General features: G+C 33.3%; 1 protein-coding gene across 1 annotated transcript in view; it reads left to right on the top strand.

Moving 5' to 3' along the window:
• Positions 1-320: 320 nt before the first annotated feature.
• Positions 321-24,024, top strand: part of LOC148234236 (5'-AMP-activated protein kinase subunit gamma-1-like) — a 175,614-nt gene continuing 151,910 nt past the window's right edge. Inside the window, exons 1-2 of the mRNA XM_088188128.1 lie at positions 321-469; positions 3,513-3,678. Of these exons, the coding sequence (XP_088044254.1) occupies positions 3,603-3,678 (76 nt within the window). The 5' untranslated portion in view covers positions 321-469; positions 3,513-3,602. The remainder of the gene's footprint in view (positions 470-3,512; positions 3,679-24,024) is intronic.

Raw genomic sequence — 24,024 nt, forward strand, 5'->3', positions numbered from 1 at the left:
AAAACTTACAAAACTCTTCTTAGATAAAACTTTGTCAGCCTGGTCGCGTTATTTTGTAAATCACTGAGTGTAATAACTTCCACAGATCCATTAGTTTTTATGGCTTCCATGGCGGTCTAATAACTTTAAGATATATCTATTGGCGTGCTTAGCCGCACTATACACTACTTTCTATTGTCATTGACTCAATGCAATCAAACTGCACTCAACGCAGGGGTGTTTTACCGGTACATAGACGCATTTGAAGCAACGCGGGAGACGACGCGTTCACATCGCTAGTATTTAGCGCACGCGCATTGCGCTTACTTGCGTTGCCGTTTGCTGACAAGACGTGCTCTCCTGCTGCTGATCGATTCCAAGCGCCGCGCATCGCCAGTACTCGCGCGCGGCCAGTAGCTTTCGCACGGCTTTATATTTAGCCGACAATATTTATATTTCGATTCGGACGCGGGAGCGAACTATTACATAAGTGAGCGTCTTTCGATCTTTCGCTTACAAAAAGACTTTTCACCACATGATCAAAATAATAGTATTATTCATGAAAATAAATGCATAAATACGTCGCGGTATATACGAAAAATAATCGAACATCGCACTCGTGTGTGCTTCAAAATATTACATTAACAACAAAATAATCGATCATAATTGTTATTCTAAAAACTTTACGCAAACATATAAAGTTGCCATTGAAAAATATTGTACTAGTACAAGTTTCACTATTATCGATTAAATTGTTTTGCAGTGAAATTTTGTATAGTGGATTAGATATAACAAATAAAGATTTTTAAATATAGATTTGAAAAATATTATGTTGTCACAGAAAAATAATCAATTCTGTCGTTCTACTTTGAATTTTATCGATTTGATTGTATCTTTTTTTTAACTTTGAATATCGTAAAATATATGTGCTGCTACACAAAATGTGTTTAAATGCATTGCAGTGTTATTTATATAAACTATAAACTAACTGAGGCACGTTCAAGTTATATGTTCATATTACATATAATTTGAATTAAAATTAAAATGAACACTATAATTTTATTTATGCATTAAAGTTTTTATATTTAAGTAATTTTTTATACATTTTACCACCTTTGTACAGATTTCATCTTTTAGTGCTCTTCTTTACATATTTATGTGTTTTTAAATTATTTAAATTATTATAATTATTTAATTTAGATATAAGTATTATGTATATATCTTTCCATACAATATAATTAATCTAACCTTTTTATGGATTTATACATTTTATCTTTATGTTAAATATATTCAACCGATCCTCTTATGTTGAAAAATAAGCTTCCATAGTATGTTTATTTTTACATATTTTACTAATCCTACTTCTTTCGAAATAGTCTTTATTATATATTTAAAATAATGCTGCTCTTTATTATAAATCAGTATATACTACTTACCTGTATTTTGCACCCATCTATCATCACTCCCACATTTTCCTCATTATTCCTGTTACTAATTAGTTTCGCTTGTATGCAATTTTAATTTATTTTCTTTCAACTGATCATTTATCATATCCAATTAACAATTCAACATTTTTACTAATTCTACCACACTTTTACCTACATAATAAATTACTGTATCATAGGAAAATTAAACACTTTTATGTTACAATACATCCACAATATAACACTTGACATTTTCAAACGCCTATTTAAAATCTAGAAAAACTACGCCAGTTATTTTATTTTTATCGTCTATTCCTTCTCTATGGAAATTTATATTTATTTCATTTGTGCGTGCGTCGTGAATATAAACGTCAAAAATAAAAAGTCGTCACACAAACAAATCGATTATTTACTGGTATTTCGAAGTAAAAATATGTATATATTTAAATATAGCATATATAATAATATTATATATATCATATTGATCACATTACTTAATGCTAAAAACTTGCATAGTTAATAATATATACTTGAAGCAAGTTGATTTCACTACAGTTTCAATATATTCGATATATAGAATCTAATTGTATTATTATTAATAGTGATTTTATATCAATATAGTTTCTTAACTGATTTCATAAAATTATTTTTATGACACAATAGTATCGTTTAACCTTGATTTTTTCTTCGATTTTTCTCGATTTTCTTTCCATCGCATCTCGAATTTTTTATCCGTAAATTGCTCTAGCAACCAATTAGTAAATACTTTATTTATTTTGATACAGATTAATGAAAACAATACTTTCAAAGAAGCATTCATTCATTAATAAATATATCGATTCCTTCTTTTCCTTCTATGGTGCGTCATATTTAAGTAACGAATTCGCGAAAATAATATCCCCTGTTTTGCTTGACTTTTGTAGTGATACCATGCGAGTAAAATTTTCTGATTATTTGTAACAAAGAAAATGTTTTTCATTGTCAAGCTTATTAAAAAATATGTCTCCCTATATTATATAATATATTCCAGGGGTTCTTCATCTGTGTAGTACGCTTATATGATTATAGAATTTAATACTTATTTAGTGCCACTTTAGCGTGCGGTCTACAGTCATCTTTGTGAAAAAAGATATACCGATGCAACCGAAGATCTATTATACGCTGCTATAAAATGTACATGAAACTCAATTTTAAAATTGCGTAATTAATCAAACTTAAATTGATATAATGAAATTTTACGAACTATAGTTAGTTTTCAATAGGTCAAGTTGGGTTTGATTCTATGAATCTGAAACGTAGAGCTTTTATAAGGAGCATTACAAAATAAAACTCGGTGGAAAAGTAGAAGCAAAAGATTGTTAGATTCAAGTTGGGTTTTGAAACTACCAACATTATTCTGCGCATTTTAGATAGTGTCATATATACTAGCAAATAACAAAAAGCTTAACACAATGATCTTTTGGGTTATTTTCAGCCACCAATAAAGAATGCTAATTGCTGGTAAAGTTAAATATTCAATTGCGGCAAAAATCTAGAATTAGGGATTTGTCGATCAATGTTTTGGATCGACTAATTGAAAGTATTTAGACTTCAATTGAATAGAAGTACTGAAAAAAATATAGTGAACTCTTGATCTTTGTTAGTTACCGTTTGTAATATATGCATTAAAGTTGCTAATGTGTGTAAAATAAGCGAAAAATGATTTTAAAGAAATAGCTTGTATTACACAGAAATTCGCTGGCTAAAAAATGTGAATGAATCTTATCTTATGTAGGAATGACAGCAAAAAGTTTGAGAACCATTGGCCTAATCCAATGGCCTCTTTCCTTACCGTCGGGTTGAACTGTATTTGTTTTTTTAATATATACACATACATAATGCGTTCCGGACACAATCGATTCGTGCTGAATGATCTTTGTTGTTGAACTGCGGCCAAAGACGGTCGTTTCGTTCTTTAACTTTGTTTTTTTGTTCTTATTATTAACTTAAACACCATACAGACCGTACATTTTGAATCTTGAACGGTGCTTAAAAGTGTCGTCGCGCAGCTTGTTTCGTTGTCGTTAAAAAAATCGCGACATTGTAACAGTGTGCTTTTTCCAACAACAGAGGTAAGCCCATGTGTGCGTCTCGACACAGCTGTTTGAGAAGCGCTGGCAAGAAGTGGCAGAGGCGTCAATGGATGCCTCATACTGAGGAATGAGTCAAGGAGCAGTGCAGACTTCCCGCCCGACCACGGCCTCATCATACAAGACACCTCGTCGAAAAAGCACCGGTGAGTCTTTTATACATATTTTATAAATATTGTAACAATCTTTCTTTATCTATTGGATACGGCAACGGCTATTATTTCTAACTTTTAATCCAGAATATCTACTTTACATACTTTACATACTTTAATTAAAACATTGAATTTTTATGCAAAGCCCAGCGTCATTTATCAAACACTTCTATGCTCAAAAAAGCATTTTATATCTTGAGAATATGTATTTATTCGAGAACAAAACTATAGCCAGACGTTTTACATTTTAATAAATGTTGTCTGCACAAATTTATTATGGCAGCTTTTTTATTCCAAGATAATTTAATTTGACGAGTCCTAGTGAAGATCTTCCTACTATGGAGACTTTGCTTTACTTTTATCTATAATAGTCCAGTCAAATAAGGCCAAATAAAGACTAAATCTCGGAATGAAAGATAACAAGCTGAAATTTTGCACAGACCTTCGTTTTGATGTTCTAAAGACAGGGTGAGAAAAGTCTCATAAAATATCGTGTCTGCTAATCAAGATATCAAAGGTCAAAGGTCACAAAATTTGTTTTTTTGCAAATATCTCGCGTTTTATGCGTCGCACGTCATTAAATGCTATACAAAACTTGTGAAGCATAACATTTTCTACAAGTTTGGTTATAATATTTGTTTTGTATCATTAACCGTTTTTGAGATATAGCGCGAAGAGTGGAAGGCGTACATCCGTTTATAGAATCCAGCGAGTATTTCTACCTGCTTAACTTGGTATAAGCTTTGAAAAAGTAAACAATCGTGAAAAAAGTGGTCTCGGCAAGTCGTTTGAACCATAATTTTATTACTTTCTTAATCAGTTCCCTTTTGGGCGGCCTTGCGAACGGTTGTGTTCAATCGGTCCCTTAGAGACAAAGCAGGTAGCGACAGCGCCGACTTGTGTAGGCGCAGGCAGGCGAAATTCCTTGCATTGTCTTCCACTGTTTGGGACGACCGTTACAAAAACGCCGACCAGCTGCGGAGCTACATCTCCAATCAATTCCCGCCAAGCGGCGGGAACCTTATCAGGTTGTACCTTTTTATTAAGAAATAAAATAATTATTTAATTGTTAAGGGATGGACAGGTACGTCCAGTACTTAAATTCGGCCAAGAGCCAAAATGGGGAATGGCAGGTCCCGAAAAACCCAGCCAAAAGACCGCGTGCGGGATCGGACGACAATCCGATTCCCATTAAAAATAAATTCACCGGCTTGAAACCGGTAGATAATGAACTGGGCGCTACAGGCGCTATTCTTAAAAACTCGCGCGTTCCCCCGATCATAATGAAGGCGGGAAAATCTCACCGTGAAACGGTAGATTTAATTAAAACGTGTATCGGAGACAACTTCGTTCTCAGATACACTAGAAACGGAAACGTTTCGATCCAGACACGTAGCGTGTCTGATCATGAAAAAATGAGAAATGGTCTCAAAAACACCATGAGGCCATTTCATACGTTCACGCTTAGCGGGGACAAGCAAAGAAAGGCGGTCATTAAAGGCCTCCACCTCGTCGAGGTAGACGAGATAAGAACCGACCTTGCCGGGCAAGGGTTCGAGGTGACGTCAGTAGTCGCCTTAAAAACATCAAAAGGAAGCGCGGGCAATTACCCGTGCTATCTTGTTAATCTTCCCCAAAACACTGATATGGGGAAATTTAAAAGTGTGGTAAAATATGTTTGCCACACAAAAATTTCTATTGAGAAATATAGAAACAAAAATGTAGGCACCCAATGTTTCAGGTGTCAAAATTTCGGCCACGCCGCGAGGAACTGCAATTGGCAACCACGATGCGTGAAATGCGCCGAAGAGCATCTCACCTCCAGCTGCACAAAGGACCGCGAGGAGCCGGCAAAATGCTGCAACTGTGGGGAAGCCCACCCGGCAAACTTTGGCTTTTGTAAAGCTAAAGTTAGCTACGTCGGAGCTATCTTGAGCTCCAAAACGAGAACTACTGGACGACAGCAGCAGCAACCAGCCCCAAAGAAGCAGGAAGACCGCCAGCTATCCGAGAGGGAAAAGAGGGCAGCCTTGGTGGCGAAAATAACACCCATCCCCCCAATGCCGATCAGAGGAACTAAGAAGACTCCAGCTGGATCAGTTGAAATTCCAAGTGGAGCCAAGATATCAGAGGACAGCCCCCCAGCCACCAAGCCAGAAGCCACATTCAGAGCCGTCAGCGAGCTGTCAGAGGTAAAAGAGTTGATGAGTTCGCTTATCGGACTCAAAAAACGGTTAGCAAATTGCAAATCGCAATTTGAAAAAAATGGAAATCCTATTGGACTTCCTCGATAAATTAGATTAAATCTAATGGGTTTAAGCGTGGTCTTCTGGAATTCCAATGGGATTCGTCGGAAGGTGGACGAAATGATGCAGATGGTTCACAACTTGGGCGTGGATATTATAATGCTAACCGAAACCCGTCTAAAGCCGGAACATAATTTTAAAGTCGCTGGTTTTAACTGTTACCGTAACGATAGGCCTAGTGGAATCGGTGGAGGGGTCGCGATTCTTATTCGAAACGAAATCAAACACCACGAGGTGAGCATTCCCGAGACCGAGTGCCTCGAAGCGGTAGCTGTTTCGATAATTGTCGACAATAAAAAACTATTATTAATCTCAGCATACTACCCTAAACAAGGAGGACCATTTCGAAGTGATATTCGTAAAATTATCGCCTCTGGCGAACGCGTAATTGTGGCCGGTGATTTTAACGCAAGACACTCGCTGTGGAACTGCGATCGCGCAAACCAAAACGGAAATACTTTGCTAGATATTTTAGGAAAACGCGATATACATGTAGAATTTCCAAACTCGCACACCTTTTATCGCAATGGTAGGCCGTCAACGCTTGACATAGCGATTTGCAAAAACTTCCCAGGCATGGCGCTTGAAACCTTGCAACAATTATCGTCAGATCACTTACCGGTTAAATTTACAATTGGTATCAATGCTGAGAAAATAGATAGAAGTTATTATGTTTTTTCAGAAGCCGACTGGCCCGGTTTTAAAGAGCATGTAAATAACAGCTTACACGTCAACGCGTCCTTGTTCTTTCGTAACAAAATCCAAATAGATGCCGGGATAAAACAATTTACCGAATCGATATGTGACGCTGTAGCTGCTCATACTCCGCGTCGGCCCTTAGACACGTTTAAATTAAAATTAACGTCAGAAATTAAGGAATTAATCGCGACAAAAAATCGTCTTCGAAAGCGCTGGCAAAAGAGCAGAGACAAGGAGTTGAAATCCCAGGTAAATTCTCTCACAGCAGCGATCGCGCGTCAAATCTCAAGTTTAAAAAATCATTCGTGGTCGCGTAAACTCGAAACCGCAAATACGCAGGATAATAGCATTTGGCGTTTATCAAAAGCCGTCCGTCGGAAAAATTGCAACATTCCACCGCTAGTTACCGCTAATGGCGATAAAGCTACGACCGACGTAGAAAAAGCCGAAATCCTCGCGAACAATTTCGAAAAATCACACGGTTTGACTAAAAACATGAAACATGCAGAAACGGATCGCTACGTCATGCAGTCCGTAGAAAATTTTCGCGAACTTGAAATTTTAGAAGAAATTCCTCTTAAGGATCTACTGATTAAACCTTATGAAATCTGCCAAGCAGCTCATAGGTGTAAGATTAGGAAAGCCCCGGGAGCTGATAAAATAGAAAATATCGTATTAAGGTACTTGCCTCAGAAGGCGCAGATTTATCTTTGCAAAATTTTAAACGGCTGTCTTAAAATTGGTTACTTTCCCGTGGCTTGGAAATCTGCCACCATTTTTCCAATTTCAAAAGCCGGGAAGGACCCCACGCAAGCTTCTAGCTACAGACCAATTAGTCTGTTATCAACTCTCAGTAAAATCTTCGAGCGTCTCATTTTAAAAAGGATTTTACCTACGATAAATAAAACAATACCAAATTTCCAATTCGGTTTTAGATCCGGCCATTCGACCGCACACCAACTCACTCGAGTTGTCGAATTTATTTCGAAAAAATTTAATATCCGTAAGGATACCGGCATGGCTCTTTTGGACATCGAGAAGGCTTTTGACACAGTTTGGCACGATGGATTAATATATAAACTTCTTAAAGCTGAAACACCACTTCCACTCGTCCGTATAATCGACGACTATCTACGTGATAGAACATTTACGGTCACCATAAAAGGTGAAAATTCAAACCCAAGAAAAGTCCCGATGGGAGTTCCGCAAGGCAGTATTCTCGGCCCTCATCTATTCTCCGTATATATTCATGACGTTCCCGTGCCACAAAATTGTCAACTCGCGCTATATGCGGATGACCTAGCGATCTATACCTGCTCATCAAGCAGAAAAATAATTGCCAGAAGACTGGAATTTGGCTTGCAAAAACTGCGAAATTTCTACAGTAAGTGGAAAATTAAAATAAATTATTCAAAAACAGAAACCATCATGTTCTCTCGCAGATCAAAAGCGGCCATGCCATCACGTATTGTAATGAATGGTGAGGCGATTCCTTGGGCAAGATCAGTAAAATACCTAGGTCTCCACTTAGATTCCCGTCTTAACTGGAAAAGACAATTAGAGAACATCAGACAAAAAGGTCTTTCAGCAATTTCAGCTCTAGCTCCCATATTTAGAAGAAGAAGTGGTCTCAGTAGTAAAAACAAACTCTTGTTGTATAAAACAATGATACGACCACTACTTACTTATGGCGCTCCCGTGTGGTCCAGTTTATCTAATAGCTCCTACAGAAAAATAGGCGTAATTCAAAATAAGTGTTTGAGAATTTCAGTAAATGCCCACCCCAGGATTAGCCTCAACCAACTTCACTTCAGAAGTGAACGTATGGAGACCATAAAGGACTTTTGCCATAGACAGACCTTTAACTTCTATAGGAATTTAAAAAACAATAAGAGCACCAACACCTGTCTCACTGATATTGGCAAATACAACCTTAATGACCTACCGTTTAGGTATAAACATAAACTACCTAAACATATCTTAAGAGATGAACCGTCCGAGAAGTTCAACCATCTGCGTCCAGGTGATTACTGCTGTGATACCTGTAAGTCCCCGGAGAGTGTAGGGGCGCCAACTGTTCGATTTCGAATTCGTGCCGGAGGCGCTCGCCGCTAACTTCGGCACTCACGATTAAACCTTTATTATATGTAAACCTCTTAAGGCGAGTACATCAATTTTCCGTTATTGAATATATTTTTGTTATTGTTAATTAGTTGTAAGCTGTTAATTTGTTAGATTTCTCGTCTAAGATTGGTGTGAAAGTTAGTTTTAAATTTTTAATTTATAATATAAAAATAAAATTCGCAAAGAGGTTTTTGTCAACTTTTCCTCTATAAATAAATGTAATAACATTGCAAAGTTAAACATAGATTATCTTGATTTTGTAGACTTGATTTCGTAATTAAGGAAATAACTAAGGTTAGGTATTTAATATTGTGTAATTGGATATTTATGTTTTTGAAAACATGTATACGAATTATGAAAATAAAGACCTTGTAAAATTAAAAAAAAAAATTAAATTTTTTTATTACTTTCTTAATTGTATTATTAGGAATTAAGAATGAAATATTACTCGACAAGAAATTTGTGCGAAAAAATTTAAAGAGTTGAGAGATATCCTTACGGAGTATGTACCAGATGATAAGAAGATAATTTCCAAATTAAGAGAAAAATATTTAACTGATATTATAATTACAACGAAGATTAGATCATTCTTTGTTTTTTCTTTTCGCGATGCTCAAGCTTAAATTTTATCCATAGCTTGGAATAAAAATAAAAAAGACACTTCGGAAGAAGAACACTTGCGCGTAGTGGAAGCTGCTGCGGCGATTATTAGAGAAGATATTCGATCTTCTGTTGTTGAGACCAAGTTCTATCCGCCCCCGAGTAAAATATTAATGAAGAAATTCCGAAAACTTTATTACATTTTCTGCAAGAAGTTATTATAAAGAACAGAAAAGGAAAGACGGGGCATTTTAAAACGAAATACACAGCTATAAGTCATGCTATAATGACTTTCATACGAAAACGGTCCAAAAATACTTTTGGATGTTTTGTCAAGCTTAGGTTTTTTCGCTTCATATAGTGATACTGTAAAATGTTAAATTTCAGCTGTTTATCACACACAGCCTCGTAATCAACCATCAGAGTCAAGTGCCTTAGTACAGTATGCAGCGGATAATGCAGGAAAATATTTATACTCTTGATGGCTATAATACTGTTCATATAATGGGAATGATAAAAATAATAACTTCAAAATCTGAAGTTATATCTGATGACCGCATAAAGAAATTTACAACAAAACCAAGTGCAAAGGAGTTAGCAGCACTATCACATATACCCCTTCTAGTATATGAAAATCATGTCGTACCCGGATTGAGCAAGAGATTCAAGTTCAAAATTTTAATGACGTAGAAGAACTAACCGAACAAATATTTAATGTAGTTGATTTGTTGTGGATGTACGGAAAGTGGAAAAATATCTCACCGTTGCCAGGGTGGAATGGATTTATTGTACAACTTACAAAAAACAATGAGAACTTTGTAACTTCTCGGATTCCGTTTCTTACTTTTATTCATCATCCTGCGAGTAATATGGACACAATTTACACCACATTACAGTGTGCTATAAACACTGCCAAGAAACATGAACAAAGAACATGCTTAATAACTTTTGATCAGCCGTTGTACATAAAAGCACGTTAAATCGTAGCAGCTTCAGATGCTAACTCAGACTTGTCAAGAGTAGTTGTGAAACTAGGAGGCTTTCATATGCTTATGTCTTTTATTGGATGCATAGGGTATATAATGAATGAAAGCAGAATCAAGGAAGCTCTCAGTACAATTTATGCTTCGAATTCTGTCGACAAAATGTTGGATGGTCACGCTTTTGCAAGAAGTATCAGAGGTCATACACTATTACTTTTTTCATTATCGATGATTATTTATGAAGATATGGAGATTGAAAGTTATAATGCTTTAGATAGGTTCATTCAGCAGATAACAATTTGCGATGTTTCCTATGAAACTGTAGAATAATGTGCAGGTAACTCTGGCTCCGTAGTTTACATAACATTATCCTATAAACGGATGCGCGCTTCCCACTCCCCGCGCTATATCTCGAAAACCATTAACCATATGAAGAAATAAATTAAAACAAACTTGTAGAAAATTTTATTTTCTATAAGTTTTGTGAAACATCTAATGACATGCGACGCAAAGGAGGCGAGATATTTGCAAAAAAACGATTTTTATGACCTTTGACCTCTTGATTAGCAGACACGATATATTATGAGACTTTTCACCCTATCTTTAGAGCGCCAAAACAAAGGTCTGTGCAAAATTTCAGCTTGTTATCTTTCATTCCGAGGTTAAACCCTTATTTGACTGGACTATAATATTATAAGAGACAGTAAGCATCATTCAGAACCACGTATCCAGGCAAAAACAGTGGATTAATTAAACGCATTTTATTCTTTCGCCTTACTGATTTTTCTTAAGCTCACATCCATTAGAATACTTTATCTATATTTTTATATCCCTGCATGTCTTCTTTATTAAGTTCTCATACAGTTAGCGACTCCAATCCGAATATAATATATTCAAAAACACAGTAGTAAATTATTTAGTCTTTGTATATTACAACAATACGAGTAGTCATTTTTTACATTAGCTATAGTCCAACTGTGCCCATTATTTTTAATCTTAATGCTATTTAAAACGGCCATATTCATATCAATTAATAGCCAAACTTCTGAAATATTATCTCCTGAGACTTATATTTAAGTTTCACAGTGTAATTTTTATGACACATTTATTTTCGGCATCCTTAAACATATGCCGTTTAACAAAAAATTAAAATGCGAGTATTTGCAAAAATAATATACAGCAATTAGGTGATCCTTAAATATGATATTAGACAATTTTTATTAAAAAAATTATAATCCGCAAGAGTTGACAATGATCCGCACTTCTTCAAGTTGTACTCATCGTAGAAACACATTTTTACTATCAACAATTTATTGGAACGGGTGAGTCGTTTTACGTGCTTTTTCGATAAGCAAATTCGTATACACCTATTAAAATTTTTCCAACGAAAAAATAATGGTTTTCAAATATTTCTTTGCCATTTTTTCTATTTTACTTTGGTTTCGTGGCAAAATTTAATCTTTACATGGTGGACTTCTGAGAACTAATAATTGTTTTTGCGCTTCCCTATTGACCAAATTCGGTTAAGATATGCTTCATTTGATTCTTACTTATTTTAAGTCGTAAGTTTGTTATAATTAGTATTAGTATAAACGCTTGATAATCGAGCGTTTTCGGAATAAACAGGAACCCCTCGGATTTGGCCAGAAATATTTAATTAAAAATATTGTGAATCTTGATAAAATGGAAATATTATAAAAATTACCACTGACTAGCCAACTTTTGCCCCCCCCCCCCTAATAAAAAGCTGAACTCTGAACCGAAATATAGGGGGAAATGTCCGGGAACCTGGTAATGAATTTGCGTGGAATTGTATGCTTTATTAATATTAATAGTATACGAATTAGCAATAAATATTTCTTGGGCAGCTTGGCAAGAAATTTATATTTTATTGAATACTCTTCAATCCAGAACACAAAATCTCGCTAAAGCCAATCAAATAATTTTAAGGAGAATAATTGAAAAAAAAAATCCGTTCTGTAATGAAAGCTTTTGATAAAATATAGTATACGGAAATCTCCTCCGTTAAAAGTTAATTACTAGTATAATGAAACACATGACATTGAAGGTGAAAATATGCAAAAAAATAATTTAAAATATCGAAATAATTATAGGTTAACTGATTAGAAAATGTACGATCTATTTAAAACTTCATAACTTTACAAATATATATTTTATAGTTTACTATTCGATATTCGATATTCAACATCTCTACTTACAATTCGATGGAGTTTCTTTGGATCTGATACAATGATTTTTTCTATGCATAATATATATTTTATATGTCACTAAATGATGCAATGAAAACATCGATTATGGCTTTTTATTTGTCATACTCAGCTTTCAAAGCCAAAAAATCTTAAATATAATTTTTGAAAAACACTATTGAGTTTGATGAATTTATTCATAAACATAAAAGTTTTCAGTGCCAAAGTTGCATTATTTCTTTTGCTAAATACACCAATGAAACAATGCTAAATATAAGTTGGGTTTTTACATGTTACTTTGCTTATTAATTTTATTTTTCATATTCAGTATTTCGGTAAGTAGACGATGCTTGTTAACTATGTATTTATGCTATTCTAAATTCTTATACAAACGCAATTCGCCAAACATGAGCGTGGCGATCGATAAATGATCCAATTATTCGTCACCACAATTTCATTTGTGGTAATCTGTATTTCAAACACCACGAATGTTGTTATAACAAACAAACTGTTGGTCATATTATTTATAAATTTAATTTATAAAAATAAACCACTACGAATGTTTTCATTCATTGACATTGTTTTTAAAATACAATAACTGTCAATAATATAATAGTATGTATAACCAGTGGCTGATACTTAAAGATCTGGTTTCGAATTCTATGATAACCTTTGTGTTCTTAAATATCTATGATGTCTGTGAGATCAGAATTGATTGATTCCACATTAAGATTTGATTATCACACATTAAGTTCTTCTATGTTTTTGAAGCTCATTAATTAACTCAAAAATATTGTAGCTGCTTTACCTCATAGAGAATATCATATATGTAAATATAAAAAAAAAAATTCTATGGAAAAATCAATAGAAGTGTCATAGCGGCTAAAAATATAAGGGAATTTATTTATTAAAATAACACGCTAATATTTTTAAATGGAAAGTGCTGCCCTACAGGTCACTTAGCTGGTTAAGTGACAGGGCTAAAATATATTAAATAAATTATGTCTCGTTTAGCGTCAGAAGTTACGGCAGCGATACTCTCAGCTTTCCGTTGCCAAATACCTATCGACGTTGCTTTGGCTCGTAAAGGTTAATTGGAAATAGGTTGGTTTAATTGCTTTTATGTAATTTTGTCATGTGTCACGAGATGTATTTTTAAAAAGTTCAGTGTGTACTACTCACACAAGAACGCAAACAAACAAATGCGTCATCGACACTTATCGTGAGACAATCGACAGAAAAAGTTCGATGCCAACTCTCATAGTCTCGAGACTTTTAGGTTATTTTCCATAAACCAAGATACCATGATTGCTACACATTATATATTCAATAATATTTATATAATAAGTGCTTATTTTCACGTCGCGATCATCTTTTTAGTATTTTTCTTCGCGGTACAAAAAGCTCGCGTGCGTATCAATATTGTTAAAATTGAATTATTATTAAAGCTCTTAAAATGGCTTTTACCTAATTTTTTTAATAAAACTGGTAAAATTAAAAGGAAAAATATACATTTCATGAAAAAAGACTAATGACTATTTTTTGTTGAAAAAATGTGCATTTTATTTGCTATGAAAAATAACTAATTTTTAAAAGCAGTGTTCTTAATTGCTTTTAGAATTTAATAACTTGCAATGACGGATACATAAAATTGTAGATCCGGAAAAGTCGAGAATCTTCGACGCATTATCGCAAAATTTAGCGATGTGCATACAAAATCTCTATTTCTGCTCGCAGAAATACTCTATGTATTTCTGCCTAAAATACATCTGGCTAAGCTTTAAAGAATTCCACCGGACAAGGGGATCTGGAAAATTTGACAACGTGACACTTGGCGATGACTTCCACAGCGCCTCCGGGTATTTTACAGGTCATAAACATAAAATACATATTTAGATTTTTTAATTGCATCGATCGAATTGTATCGATCTTCCAAATTCACGTGACTTAAAGGTTAATGCTCGCGACTAACATTCTTGAATTCAATCGATAAGTTTTGTTCGTAAATAATAATTTGTTTATATTTTAATTACTCTTTCATATACTAATTAGTACATATCACAGATTGGTTGGAATCTTAATCGGTTGTAGTAAGTCAATGAATATTCAGAAAGTATTATATTTTGAAATTGCCTTTGAACACCATTATTTATTTGACAACATAGTTAACATAAACATCATCGACGTCAATCAACTTTAGCAGCAGTTTATATTTAGAAACTACATACTATGGGATTTTAAACACGTGACTAAAACCGCCGCGTCACACGGTTGCTAACATAAACGACAGCGTTGCAAGCTGAGTAACACAGTCGTTTCCTTTTTTATCTTTGCATTGTATCTTTATCTTAGAGTGATAATTAATTGCACTTAAGTTTACATAGTATTCACTTAATAAATGAAACTATAATTAGAAAAAAAATCATTATTACATTGATACTTTGCATTTGGTACAACCTTAACTTTGAATATTTTTTGAGGTTTAATTAAAGGTGATACTGAATTTCATAGTTTAGATTATGTTGCACGAAAAATAAATTATTCTACTACAATTACATTTATTCAACATTAAAAAATATATTTTAACATTGAACAATAATGCACACAAGAAAAAATAGTATCACTTGTATTAATTATACCTATACATCTGTTGATAGTTTAGAAACATCCATTTGCTGTTAAAACCTAACCTAAGCAAATTAACCAAACTTCAAAAAATATTTAAAATTAAGGTTGTGTCAAATGCAAAGAATCAAATTTATAGAAAAAACTGTTTAAGCTAAAATAAAATTATATATTGCCGAAGGTGCCAATAATTAATATGTCATGTACACGTCGATTACTAGTTGTGCTATACCAGACGAGTCTGTGCTCTCGTCTAATGCAATTTTTTCAAGTTTTTGCAATTTTTATACGCCAAGCAACAGCACGTCTCGACGAGCTATTTTGGCCTAAGTATTTTCACTTGTCAGAACACATTATGTTGAACAAACACTCTGAAAAACTTCCCCTTCAATAAATAAAATGCCGAAATTTTAACAACGTGCTGCGTTGTTTGTTCCTTTAACGGTTTATATTAAACTGTTATATAATAGCATTTATTTTGCAGTTCTTTTGTGTTACAGTACACTGCATCCAATATATAGATATTCTCGATTTAGATTTTCACAATTTTAATGTACATGCACATTGAACGAAATACTTCAAACATCAACAGGCGAAACAAAGCGTTGGTGCTTTTATACATATCTTATTATGTACATATATCAATGCGATTGAAACTCAGAAATAGTATTTTCGGGTTTTGAGGCCGAAGCGGCGCCGAAAAAGCGGTAAATTTTATTCAGTTTAATTCTACAATTTATCAAAAATTTAATAAGTGTTGTATTTTGAGCGTTGGTGGAAATATTATGTCCTTCTCAAATCGTGGTCGTCTGCTCTCGATGCACTTGATCGTCTCTGACCCTCTCGTTTCAAAGTATCATACCACAAAAACGTAGAAATCGAACAAAATATGTTCACGTCTTAAATAAGTAAAATTTGCAAGATGAACAGATTTCGAAGGTTGTTTATGCAAAGGGGTATATCACAATGGTGATCTTTACGCCTAATAGACACATTGTCTATTGTTTTCTTTATGCACAAAATGGTCTAATGTGCTAATGGAGATTAGTTCAGTTACGCAATTGTGCTATTTAATATTATCCTCTTGTCACTTAAACCTTTTGTCCAAACGAGTAGTTATTTCCTTTTTTTGCGTTAGAAAGTGTCATTTAAATTACATTGGCGCTAACTTGGTGGACCCCCACCTTCACAGTATCATCAATTCTACGCGTTAAATACATGAAATATAAATGAAAAAAATATTGCAATGCAATGTTTTATTTTATTTTTTAAGTGACATATTTTTTACAATACTTTTCAAGTATTGCTTTACGTTTGAAGCTATATAATTTTATGTACAAGTATTACCATATCAATAGCGTATTTCATACGAACGTATTTGTAAAAGATAAGGAATAAAATGCACAATGATTTAAATTCTTTCGAAACGCCATTTTTCTAAATTGAGATCTTGGAGAGATTTATATGCATGGAAATATAATATGATATTGTATTTCACAAAAAATTTTACGCTTACGTAATACATTGTATGTGTATGCATATAAGTACGATAAATACATAGATATTTATCTAAATATTCGTTTCGGTTGTTCCAAAGTCACTCATTGCTCACTTCTGATTCGCCATTTATTTTACTTTGGTATATATTTTGGTACTCAGTTTTTAAACACTTTACTATTTCACTAATCATGTTGTAGTTTTATATACATATGTGTAAGTATTTTAGTGTGATAATTACGCTGAATCCATATATGTAAGTGCACGAATTCAGCAAATTTTCTGTAGCAATAACGGTTCAAGATTACACTTTTTTCTAACTGTTGATATGCTTACTATATTGGTACTGTGGTGGTATTTCCAGCATGATTGTCTTCTAGAATGTTACATTTGAACAACAGTTCATTGCCAAACAAAATACGAGTGTAATCATAATTTCGGAATACTCAAGAGAAGAAAGCCATTATCGCTAATTACCGCACCTTTATTTATTTATAGCTTGCCCCTTTAACAACTGTATAACTATAAGGACTCTGTATCTCTTTATCTGTATATCAGTATATATTATATTTTTTAAGTCACGTCACTCGCCATTTAATCCCAATGGTACTACCGTTCGTTAGATACAATAATTTAATAATATATATTTTGTATAAATCACTTATTTTTTAACGCGCCAAATGAATCTTTGTAATATCTATAATATTAGGTGCAGGTTTTTTCTAGTAAGAGCTATGTTGCTTCACTACACAGGGGTCCTCAAACATTTTAGTTTTCCGGCGCCCTTAAAATATCAGAATTTTTCCGCTCTATACCTCTTATGTTGTCTGAATTTTATTTAATAAATAATCAATACTACTGACTTTCTTGTGAAATTGAAAAACTTACCTTTTGAAAAGTTATTACGCACTTAATGGCGAAAATTTAAAAGCGAATACTACTTTCTTTGCAATAGTATAAAATACACAATTTCAGCTGCCTTTGTAACATCTATTTTGAGACTTGACAGCCACCAGGGTCTTGGTTGCAGCGGCTGACCACGTGTCCGAACGTATTCAATACTGCACATTTTATGTGGTTAGGTTTGTTTAAAAATAAATTAAACACGTATTGAAAATTCACAAACAATTTATTAAAATAATTAATGGGATGGATGAGCTTGTTGTTCACTGCTCAACTTCTCAAATCTCGGAATAAAACTGGATATGGCGAACCTCATTTCCTGTTCCATGTTAATTTACCTTTTATCCAGCTTCGCACAAATGGAGTTAATATTCGTAGAGCTTTACCAATAAGCAGTGGATATTCTTCTTTTACTGATATCCAAAAATCAGAAAGTTCCATGCTACCAAATTTTCATTTCAATGTATTATCGCAAGACAACTCAATAAGAGATTCTTCTTCTAAAGAAGCAAATATGGATGGAGTTTTGGCTCTAAATGGGTCTTGAATTAATATTGCACGACAAATCAACTTCAATGGAGATTACAAACTGGTGCAACAAGGGAAAACAATCATTGATACCATCTTCATTAATTTTTTTTTTCATAGCTGTAATTTTTTCTGGTTATTTTAAAAATATGCATATTGCGTCCTTGCAAAAAGAGATTCAACCCATTCAACTTTTCAAATATATCACATAGGTATGCGAGTTTACACACAAAAAAAGCCTAATTTAATTAAGCATACTCGTGTTTTTCATCTTCAAGGAAAGTGTATTTGGAACGTACGAGACAATACACTCCCACGAGAGAGCCATCGTAAGTGGCAGTAGTATAACAAAGGTCCCATATTCTCACACAATTTTGTGATAAATCTTGTTTTCAGTGGCCGAGTTTGTGCCAGTGAACTATATTTAGTGGAGGACTATGAATGTGTTTCTCTATGAATGATGCATTGCGCCTGCAATCCTCCAAAATGACCACCGTAGTACAAGCACCAACCCACTTTCTCCATTCCAAATTATTTTCAAACATAAATATATTAAGGATCTCGAGCAAGTCCTGATTCTTTGTACTTCCTAAATATAGTGTATAATTACTTGGTCTTACACCTGAACGACGTGGACTTTACGCGGAAAAGCTTCAGTCGACTATTGAGCCCTATACCCACTCATAGGATACGTAGTGTCTTCAGTCTAAAAAACAAAATATTGCTATATAAAGCCATCATCAGACCAACTCTCACATACTCCTCTATATAGGGCACAGCAGCCCTAACCCACATTAAAAATATTTCAAAAGAAGATCATACGCACAAGTGTCAAACTGCCATGATTCGTACGGAACAAACAAATACACAACGACACAGACACTAATTAACGCAACAGTTCTACAGTCACATCCCAAAGATAGATAACAACACCATCAAGCACTTAGCGGACCTTGACCCAAACACCATCCCCTACAAACACAAATGCCTAACCCGACAACTACCAATCACTTCCCCATCCATTACCGTAAACCCAGCACAACCTCATTCATAAACAGACAGAGGTGTAAAAATAAAAACAACAATCAAGGACTCGAGACACCTACACTTTGGCTAAACCAACTCTTTCGAACTCGGTCTTACGCCTCGTTTCCTGTAGTAGCAACCACTTGCAGGACACGCTCGAACAAAACCGACGCCGTTTTTAGAAGGATTCATCGACGCGATCGAAAGTCAATCGTTATTACGCCGCAAGCCACCACCTTTTGTTTGCCGGCCGAGTGTATCGGTTTCTCTCCTTACGTTGCTTATTACTCTGCCTTCTGCGATTACTCGTTGCGTAACCGTCTATGATCGTAATAATATATTATATAATTCTGAATTCGCTATGAAATTGTTGGAATTCGAAATTATATTTATGAGAACGAATTCCGGAATTATTTTTTTCCGGAACAGTTATATCTTAAATTCTAACCAACAATATTTTTTATGTATTACATTGCAGCTAACAACTAAATTGCATATAAGAAAATAGTTATAAACCAGTAACGTGTTTTATGTATTGTATACAATACAAAATACACATTTTAAAATTAATTATTACATTGAAATGAACATTTTGTAAAAAAATTTAATCTTTGGTAATACCATGGCCTACTTCGTGCTATGATAATACTAATATTTTACTAAAAGGAAAAATATACACAAAAACAGGATTTATTCCAAAATGCTGCCTAAAAATACAATACGGCAAAAGGAGCGATGACAAAGCTAATCAAAATGATATATATATTATATATGTTTTGATCCAATCTTGGTTATTGTAGATATTCCTTTATGGTTTATAGTCATAAGCTATAAATTATATTTATATTATATAGCTAACAATAAAATTATTCACTTTCGCGAATGTATTTCGCACGCAAAAGATTCATTAAATTACATCACAGGCTTATCCTGAATTATTTTCATGTCTTTCGAACGTGATATCGTCAACATTTTCAGAAGCGCAAATGAGCATTCTCCATCGGACTACGTTGTTAATAAAATTACAGACTAGACCAGACAAGAATATAATTAAAGGGAATATACGTGCTATGTGGTTATATAGATATAAATTGAGCTTTGAGCTCTGACCTTGATGCAAAACGATAAATGGAAATTGAATCGAGTGGCCTGCATTAACCCTTTGCACTCGAAATTAATAAAACTTGTTGGTTGACGATGCAGTGTTACGATAAAAAGTTTGGATAATTATAAGCAATAAAACTTTTATTACGGCTAGTCATACTTGAAGTACTGTCGTAATCGAAAACAATTTATAAATGGGAAATTTTGTTTCTGTTATAAAGTTATGAAAAGCTGTAATATATATTCTCCCTTCGTTTTTCTGTAAATAGGTAATCGCTTTGCACTCGTAATCGTGTCTTTTTTTACTGCAAATATCATTAATTTTGCAGTAAGTTGATTCATCAAATTGCGAGGAAAATGCTACGCGTGTATTTATGTCCTCATTTAGTTGACATATTATATCTCGCTTAACATAATTTTTTTGGTGTGACTTACACCGAACAAGCATATGTTAAAATGGTTCTGATAATTTTTTTGTATATTAGTACTTTATTGTTTGTAGTCAGCGAATCTTTTTATTAAGACCGCAATGGCAGCAAGCCCTGATGATTACCTCTGTTATATTCAAGCAATATGATTACCTCTGTTATATTTTAGTTGATTTTGATTTTTCGCCACTCAAACTATTTTTTAAATTTATTCGTGATTGATGCGTTTAAGACCATAAGCACTTGTTAAAATAGTTTTATTGTCAACGTATATATGTAGATAAACGCGTTATTTTAATGTTATCGTTCTTATATAAAATCAAACTTCAGCCGGAATTTACGTGGTGTTCGAGTGTTCATTATTTAGTGAAACAACATAGTTCTACTTCTCAGGTATAAGCGTATAAAGTGTAGCAGAAAATCTAGCGTTTAGTGCTCTCTCACAAATTTAGTCTCCTATAGCTCAGCCTAATGCATCTTAGTATAATACATACTTTAAAGAATCTCATCACTACTAAGAGATTTATTATTTTTGAGCATCATAATGTCCTTTCGAACTCCTTCAACTCAATATACACCAAGATCGTCCATTTCCCTTTGAACTCTAATTTTCGTCTCGTTCTGACATTTAGCAGCTCCCGGATGTAATCAGACCATCTATGTCAGGGGGGCTATTAAAAATTGCTCTATATTTACGTCCGCAGGCGCTTGTACGTGATTTGAATGTCTTCCGAGAGCTATTTATATTTTTGTATAACTGTTTACATACACTCACTATTGAAGTTCTGTTCTAAAAGATCGAGCTGCGTGTTTTCATATGCTTAAATCTGTACAAGTTTTAAATTTATATAAAATGGAAAATAGTTCATCGGAATTATGAACAGAAAATTTGAATTACTCTAAAAAATAAAATATTGACTAGGACCTATGAATTTTGGTTTGCTTTTGGTATGCTAACAAGTCTGACATACTTACTAATCACAAATCACTCTATATAAAGCTTATTCTAATAATCATTTCGAATATTGAGTTCTCAAATTTATACGATTATTCGAATAGTAAAACCTTTTTATTTAACTAAAAATAAATATAGTTTTTGTGTCATTAAAAAATATGATTAAGTACTGAAATAATACCGGTATTACCGAGAGAGAAAACAGTCAATACTGGTATTAGCAGTATTGACATTATTCTTATTTGATCGAAAAAAAATCCGAGTACCACTCGCATGATTCACCATGTTTATTGATTAGAAAAACCAAAGCATTCGAATACCCCGGCGAGTATTGTTTCGATGTATTTAATATTTTAATTAAAACACAATTAAATATATAAAAAACATTTTCGAAAATACGGGCGCCAAATTTTGGAATGAAATGGATGCCTCCTAAATTTTTATTTAAGGGGGTAGAGTATCACTCACCAATTAATTTTAATAAAATATTTTACTTATTATTTTTTCTCATTTACGTTTATCCAAAATAATGAGAAATTAAATGTTGATTTGCTGTTTCAAACTGCGGCATATTATTTAAAAAAACAGATTTAACCCTTAAATGCATGATTTTTTCAAATTCAAAAATAAAATATTTTTGTACTAAAATTAGGCTGAAAATGACCGCAAAAATAATAAAAAAAATATTAAGGCTTATTTGTGGATTATATTTATAAAAAAAAATGCTTGTTGTAAATATGCAACATCATGCAGAACGCGAACAAAGTATATTCAAATTAAAAATATACAAAAAATATTTACAAGTGGAAATTTTTAAAACCATTTTTCTTCCTATTAAAACATAAGACCACACCACATTTTTCACACATTGTTTGTGAAATTCCATTACATTTCGGCGTTTCGCATCTGTTCCTCTTAATCAATATGGGCTAGTGTCTACAACTGCATGTTTTGTTTATTTTATGCAACTATTACAAAAAATAGACAATGTTAGACTAACCTTTATGGAGTATATAAATTAATTTTATTTCGTTTTATATCCACTAGCACCAATGAAAGCAAATGTTGAAATTCCAAAAATGTGACACATCAGAATAATTTGAAACACACAATGGCTCGGCGTTTGTTACACATATGTAACATTATGCAATAGAGTTCCTTTAATGAACGTAGACAGAGTTATAAGCGCTTAAATAAATTATTGCAGATTTGCAACACCATTGACATGTGATTGAGGTGTGATTTATTTATATTTTTATTATTGCATATGTAACATTTATTTTAGATATCGCAATTATATTTATTTCCTGCCGATTATTGATCTCTCGTATATTTATTTATTTATGTTCATGTTAAAAGTAACATTAATTAAATTTGAGTTATAAATGTTCATGTATACTGCATAACCATTTTAGTCTCGAATTTTCCGAGTTTTTCTGAAAAAAATCAGTGATATAATTTTTTTAAATAAATTACGTTATACATAGGTGTTAGAATTTGGAACTTTTGTTGTGTACTCTGAATGATGTAAGGTGATGAAAAGTTGATGAAAAATAATATATAGTTGTTACTACAATAAAAATAGGATTATGGCTTACACATTTATTTAATTAGAAAAAATAAAATATAAATCAAGTTTGGTGTAAGAAATATATTTTTAGTTGTTAGTAGAAAAAATAATATTGCATTTTTTTCTAATGAAAATGTATTTTAAATAAACATACATTTCACGCAAATTTTACGTTTAAATATAATCACTGAGACTCACGTATTGCTAATATTATTTTACTAACACGGGTGTTTAGTGAAATATGCTTCACTAAACACCCGTGTTTAGTGAAGCATATTTCGTTGTCTATTTGGGTAAAATAAGTCCAAATAGAGATAAAAATGTACAAATAGTATAAATAGTTTCGTGTATACAATACTTGCTTTTGCCTTCCCTATCATAAAAAGGGGCCGGCAGGCCGCAGCGGCGCGGTCGTTTCTCTAACATAAAATAATTATTGGGCACTCTAGTTACCGTTAGATCTGCTTGAGATAAAGCAAACGTATTCATTTTTACGTTGCGCATATTGTACAAAAATAAATATTTAAAAAAAAAATTTTCGGTACCCTAATGTCCCAATACCGGTATTACCGGTATCGGTTTTACCCTTATTAACCCCCATATCCATGTTTGTCAGACAAAAATTACCATTGTATATTGCTTACAAAGTGTGTCTACCCTCCAAGCTGACCATTGTATAAATCCAATTATGATAGCAAACTGTGTTTAGGTCAATGCGGATTAATGGAGCAATAATCGTTCGGTTTAAGCGTTTAGTATTGGGTTAAATACAAGGAATAACGACT

The sequence above is a fragment of the Plectrocnemia conspersa genome, unplaced genomic scaffold (genome assembly GCF_051122295.1).
Source record: "Plectrocnemia conspersa isolate PC_06_02 unplaced genomic scaffold, ASM5112229v1 ptg000006l, whole genome shotgun sequence".
NCBI classification, from domain to species: domain Eukaryota; kingdom Metazoa; phylum Arthropoda; class Insecta; order Trichoptera; family Polycentropodidae; genus Plectrocnemia; species Plectrocnemia conspersa.